Source organism: Nothoprocta perdicaria, unplaced genomic scaffold (genome assembly GCF_003342845.1).
Source record: "Nothoprocta perdicaria isolate Ctin4 unplaced genomic scaffold, notPer1 scaffold_214, whole genome shotgun sequence".
Taxonomy (NCBI): domain Eukaryota; kingdom Metazoa; phylum Chordata; class Aves; order Tinamiformes; family Tinamidae; genus Nothoprocta; species Nothoprocta perdicaria.
In genome coordinates this window covers 729475-735659 of record NW_020455360.1, presented here as the reverse complement: position 1 = coordinate 735659, position 6185 = coordinate 729475, and the positions used below count along the sequence as shown (strand labels likewise).

Here is a 6185-nt window from a genome sequence, read left to right as displayed (position 1 = left end):
GGACGCCGCGTGCGCCCCGTCCGCGCGCGCGGGGACCCTGCGCTCCTTGTCTCGCAGTGCCCTCTTTCCCGTCCTTTTTTTTCTCTTTTATTTTAGCTTTTCTCGGAAGTTTCCAACGTTTTCCTTCTTACTTCGTTTTCCCCATATTCCTGTTCTCATACACACCAGTGTTGTATTCTGTTACTTTGTTTTACCATTCTGTTCCTGTGAAGTGTTTTATTTCATTCCATTTTACGTATTTACCCTCTTCTCGCGCCTTCCTCGCCGCTCCGCTCTGGCTGCCGCAGGCAGGTGTCCTGCGGACGGGCGTGCGCGCGGAGCCGCGAGCAGGGCAGGGGAGCGCACTGCGGCCGTCGGGGCCCTCGCGCCGCCGCCGGGGGCAGGTGGCTCCTGGCGCGTTCCGTGCGGAGAAGCTGCGGGGCTGCTGCGCCCCGGCACGCGCCGTCGGCGGGGAGCTGGGGCCGCGAGGAGCCGCTGCTACGGCAGCGCCGGCCGCGCTTCCAGCGGAGCCGTTGGTATGAAAAACGTGTTGGTATGAAAAAATAATTCTGGCGAGGTCTGAAAATCACGGCGACGGACTGCGGGTGGGGGCCGCCCAGCACGGCCGGTGTGGGCCGAGGTCTCACTGCGTTCCCTGCCGCGCAGCCTCTCGGCACGGCGGGCGACGGGAGCCTGTGCAGCCCTTGTGTGCAGCCCCCTCGGGCTTCCCGGGCGGCAGTGGGAAACCGGACAGTTTGCCTCCGGTTGCCTCTCCGGAGGCTTTGAGAGTGCGAAGCCCTGCCAGAGGCTGCAGGAGCTGCCAGCAGAGGGGACGGGTGCCTGCAGTGCCCGTGGCCCCGCGCGGCCGCGGAAGCCCAGCTGGGGCTGCCCGTGTTGCCCAAGTGCCAGCAGGGAGGTGCGTGCAAGAGCACAGTTGTTCCTTACGGTCCCTGCGGCAAGCCGTGCAGCGGGGCTCACCTGTGGCGACACTGCGAGGCGGGAGCAGCGGGAGCGGCTGCCGGCCCCGGCCGCGCAGCAGCGGCAGGTGATGTGCGATGGGCGAGAGCGCGCCGGGAAGCGCCGCGGAGCGGGAAAGCAGCCGCTGCGCCTGCACTTTGCAAGCAGGTTACCTGTCTGGTTATTCTGGGGGCCAAAGGGAAGTTTAAATCCTAAAATGTCATGAAATCCTACAATAGGTCAGGTCAAAAAGCACCTCCGCAAAACCAGCATCAGGCAGCACAGTCACTGGCAGCGTTAGGCAGAGAGAACCAGGGGCAGTCACCACACATCACGCCAAGCGTTGTTGCTCTCCCCTGCCCCATGGCCGTGTTTTGGGGCAGTCACGTATGGGCTTCACGTACAAGCCATCCATGGAAGAGCAGGCCACGGCACGGGGCCACGAGTAGCATCCCGCTCCGCACATAGCCACTCTGCTTCCCCCCACCAGAGGCAGGAATTCCCTCTGCAGAGAGGAAACGGTGACAGTTTTTCTATTTGCAGCACATTTGAAAGGCAGCAAATGCCGGTTCTTGCAGAGACAGCCGTGGATTAAGTCCATTATAAAATTAAAACAGATGGAACGCAATTTCACTTRCATTACAAAAAAAGGACAGGAACCATCTGCAATAAGATTTAGCATTGCAAAGCTATTGTTATCGTGTTACCATTAAAACCTTTGATGAACATTTTTCTTTTCTTTCACAAACTTGTTCACTTGAAACAAATGTTTTATTTATCCATCTCCCCAAGATAATCATGTTTTATTTAAAAAACTGACATCTCCCCAGGACCCATCACTTGGTTCTAGTGCAGGACAAACAAAGAAATGTTGTAAAACTCCACCTTGGAGCCAGCCAGGGCTTAGACGGGGTGGACGGAGCAAAGGAGAATTCCCCATCCATCTCTGTTAAAACAAAAACACTTTTTTGTGTATGTGTATTTGGGGACAATGCCTGACACTGAAATAGATAATTAATGAGATAATGGGATACTGCATGTCACCTCCTGTCCAATGGGATTACTTGATGGCTAATTATGGACAGATTGTGATTAATGTGATTATGGATTGGATATTAATCTGATTCTGGATTGATCTAGTTATGTTTTAGTCTGCTCCAAATGGTTAATTGGATCTGAGATAATAGAAATGCAGCTTGCACCAGATTTTGCCACATCAGTTGATGAAGCATCTTTTGATCTGGGTGGGTTGCGAACAATAAATTATTTACAGCTGTTGAGAAAACGACTCTTCCTGAGAATGTAGTCATTCATTTTAGTTTCGCGAGCCTTTGAAAACAAAATCAATATCCTTTTCAGAAGGAGATGTTGACAAAAGAAAGGCACGTACATAACTCACAAACAAACGCGCCCGAGCGCAGCGGCGGTTGAGCCGGCGGTCTCGCGCCCCGTGATGCACTCGCATCGCTATGTGGCGCTTTGGGCGCAATTCTTGTGCGAGCAGCGGGGGCCGGCGGCGGCGCGGGAAGCGGCGCGGCTCCGCGGAGGCAGCGTTGCACAAGAGCCCCGCCGGCCCTGGCGCGGCCAGCGCCTGCCGAGCGGCCCCGCCGGGCCACCGGGGAAGCTCGCGGCGTCCTCTGCTCCGGACCGCGCCGTGGGCACCGATCCCTTTCTTTCTGGCCGACCCCAGTCCTCTCCCAGAGAGGCTGCTGCCTTAGCCCGTCCGCACGCTGCTTTCACTTGAACAGCAAATTAGGAATATATTCTGGAGTCAACCAGCAGCTGCCGGGTGTTGCGGTGCCGCAGGGTGCTGGATTGAAGGCAGCGGCTATGCTCGAGCCTGGAGAAGTCGCTGGGAAGGCTCCTCTTCAGCTCCCCTTAGAAACTCTGCATTTGGGAAGCTGCTTCCCTTGGGTTGCCAGCAGGGCATCCATGCTGGCTTCTCTGACTGGGCTGCTCCTAAAGGGGTCGGGAATAAAGAGTCCAAGTGAAACAGGTCCCCCAAAACAGTTTGAAGCAGAGGCCTGTTGAGACTACTGCCCTCAGCACAGAAATGTTGCTTACTGAGTTGAAATCAGWGCAAGGGAAATATGGGCATAACTTTCCCAAAGCACTTGCAGGCATCCCATGGGCTACTCCCAGGGAGCATTACATGTGTAATGGGTTCCAGGGAAGCCCTGGGACCATGGATCCCTCTCCAGCACTGTCACACAGGTAGCAAAGAGCAGCTCCTTTTAAAAAGTAGCCATCCTGTAATGTGCCAGCTAGTGGTACATACATCTCCCATTAGCTGCAAGATGCTTACTTGATACCTTTTTATGTGGTTGCCAGGTGAAAACATTTTGCAAATGAGAGAGTTGTGAGGAAGGAGAAACACCTGCCTGTGGTGGTGGGGGGTGGGATTGCAGGTGGGAGAGCTGGAGAGGTGCTCTCATTGCCTTGGGTGGTCTTGCCTTGCCTCATCTTGCCTGTCTGCTGGTTCCAGCTGTAGAGAAGTAGCTTGTGTTCTTGTCCCTTTTCAGAGGGTGTGCAAGGTCAAGTGGGAAGGGTTTTGGGGTAAAAAAAAAAAAAGTCTTAGCTTATGTTAGTGGTTCTGTATTTCCTGCAGGAAATGCAGCTGTGGGAGCAAGAAGAGCTGAGCTGAGGGAATGAGAGCCACTCAGGACAGCATCCCAGGTTCCCCAGCACCTTTGGACCTASCAACATGTGGAGTTGGGCACAAAGCACTCAAGCAGCAGTGATTTCTCCAGTCATCCTTTCAGTGCCGTGAGAATTGAGGTGGGTTTTCCCTGCTTTTCTCTTCTTGCAGCTCCTTCCCACCTTGCTGTGGGGACAACCTGCTTTGTTCGGAAAGCAACAGCAAGTGGAAAGCAGATTCTAGTTACTTTAAGGTTTAACAGATTAAGAAGAGGTGAATCCTTTTGTGCATTGGGGAAGGTTCCCAAATGCAGCTTTGAAAATTTATTTGACTCAGCTATCCCTGGGGAGACTGTAAGCTGAAGATGACCCATACTGCGAAGGACCATCACAGCCCTAACAAAAAAAAAATTCCTTCTGCTCCCTAAATCCCTTAGTCATGAGGCTGTATTAGCTGGATTCCATATGTTGTAATTAGGAATTATGTATTTTAAGGGAACAAAAATCCGATTTTAATGGAGACATGATTACATATTTGTGATGGCCAGGTTTCATTTTCCACTGTGGCTTTTGCAAAGATACCACAGGTATCAACCCAGCCTCTCATTAGCTGTCATTAGCTGCAGTATTTTTAAAAGTTTGAGTAATCAGTGTTATTGATTTCTTCCCCCCCGCCCCTTCCCCTAGTGTGAAAAAATGTAATTCTCTTTCCGATGCAGAAATTGGGTCAGCAGATTCTAATGAAATAATCCTGGATAACAATGTACTGAACAAAGATCTGCTTGCACTAATTAATGACTATTTTTCCTTCCCCAAAAAGAGAGCAATGTCCTCTGGCTGCAGTGGATGGTGAGTCCATTTTCTGGCACTTGTGGATTTTGGCTTTATTATTCTTAATATTGTCACACCCTTAGGTGGGAAGGTCAAATAGAGAGGAGGGAAAAATAAAAAAGCTTTTTGTCACGGTTCAGCTAATATGGATCATGCTGATATAATCCCTACCTGATTACAGTTATAAGCTCCTAAAACACTAGCCATAAGTGATAAAGACTTCCTTTGTGCTTCAGGGTATAATCCGCATCAAGCCAGTTTCAATAAAGATTATGCACATCTGAAGTGTTACTGAGGTTTTAAACCAAAGTTATAAACAGAAAATATAATAAAAAGCCTGTCATTTTTCTCCGGATTGATGACATTCCACCTTGAAATCTGGCCTAAAGGGTGACAATGTCACTTTGTCCATCAAACTATGCCATATGCTATTARACTAGATATGTAGTGGAGGAATCAATTTATTCCGAGCTGTGATGCAATTAGGTAGGTCGGCTTTGATAGGGCAGCTAACTTTTCTTATGGTCTGAGGTATTAAAAAAAAAAAAGAAATCATGAGCAATTTGTTTATTTTTAGTTGTACTTCTTTGTATATATGGATTGTTTCTTTTTATTACAGCTTTAATTCCCATGAGATATGCCTTCTGCATGCTGGAAGCTCATTTTTGGAGCTTACAAAAGGATTATGAAATTGTGTGCCATGTTTTAATAAGTAAAACCCATTAATTAAGAAAGAAGTAACGTCAAATCTGAGGATGTTCAGGATGCTCTTGCCGTTAGCTTTTTATTGCTATTTGTTTTCTTGGAATACTTAAGATGGATTCATAGAGTGAAATTTCACATCACTCAGTGTTATGCTGCACATTAAACATCTCCCAAGTTAGAGGTAAAGAGCTGTTTCAGCTAGTTATACTTCTCTCCAGTCTTTCTCAAGGTCCTGACCTCAGCAAAATTGTTGTCTTTATGACCATATTTTTTAATTGAGTCACTTTCTGCATCCARGAGGTGCCCAGGCAGCCCCAAATGGTCTCTCTGCTTTTCTCGCTTTGGGGGTGGCTAAAGGGCCCAGTCTGCTGGCCTGGCTGTCTTTTTTTCAGTGGTAATTCTTGGTTTCTGACGTGAAAAGCACGCAGCAGGGTAACTTTCAGAGGTGAGCGAGTGTCAAGGTTGTGCCAACACTGAGGAGTGTATTGATGAAATTGCCTTTCACTTTTCTACAGGGTTAGAAATGTGTGTTAGAAACACAGCAGCTGAACCCCTCACTGACACCCTACAGGTCCCACTCGTGCTGGCTAGTGACTRTAATTGTTATGCTTCTCTCCCCATTCCCCTCCACTTTCGCCCATCTAAATCACCTTGCCCTGRTAGGAGAAACGACATTTGTGGCTTGCTTTCCAGTGAGTTCTGGGACCTAGTCACCAGTGCAGACGTTTCTGGTGCTCCGGGGCACGCTGATGGGTACCTCAGGTGTGGCAGCTGCTGCCTGCATCTCCACAGTGCCAGGATTTTCCGAGCTAGCTGGAAGTCCCTGGCATTGCCTCAGGATGCAGCGTGCCCAGAGCTCCCTTGGGAGATGCCGCCGCGCCGAGAAGGCGGCGAGTCCTTCGCCGTGCGGGGCACGACTGCTGGCCGCAGCTCCCCTGCGTTCCCTRCACGGCCAGGACGTGTGGCGGGTGCGCAGTCTGCTTGGAGGGACGGGACCCCAACGGTCGCTCCAACGGTCGCTCCCCATTGGACGGCCGCTCCGCCCAATGGCGCGGCGGGGGCGGGCGGCTCTCGCG

At 50.7% G+C, this 6185-nt stretch overlaps 1 protein-coding gene across 1 annotated transcript in view; it reads left to right on the top strand.

Annotated features, from left to right (window-relative positions):
• The first annotated feature begins 4403 nt into the window (after nt 1-4403).
• The window catches only part of ETFA (electron transfer flavoprotein subunit alpha), a 28651-nt gene continuing 26869 nt past the window's right edge, over nt 4404-6185 (top strand). The window contains exon 1 of the mRNA XM_026038648.1: nt 4404-4422. Coding sequence (XP_025894433.1) covers nt 4420-4422 — 3 coding nt within the window. The 5' untranslated portion in view covers nt 4404-4419. The remainder of the gene's footprint in view (nt 4423-6185) is intronic.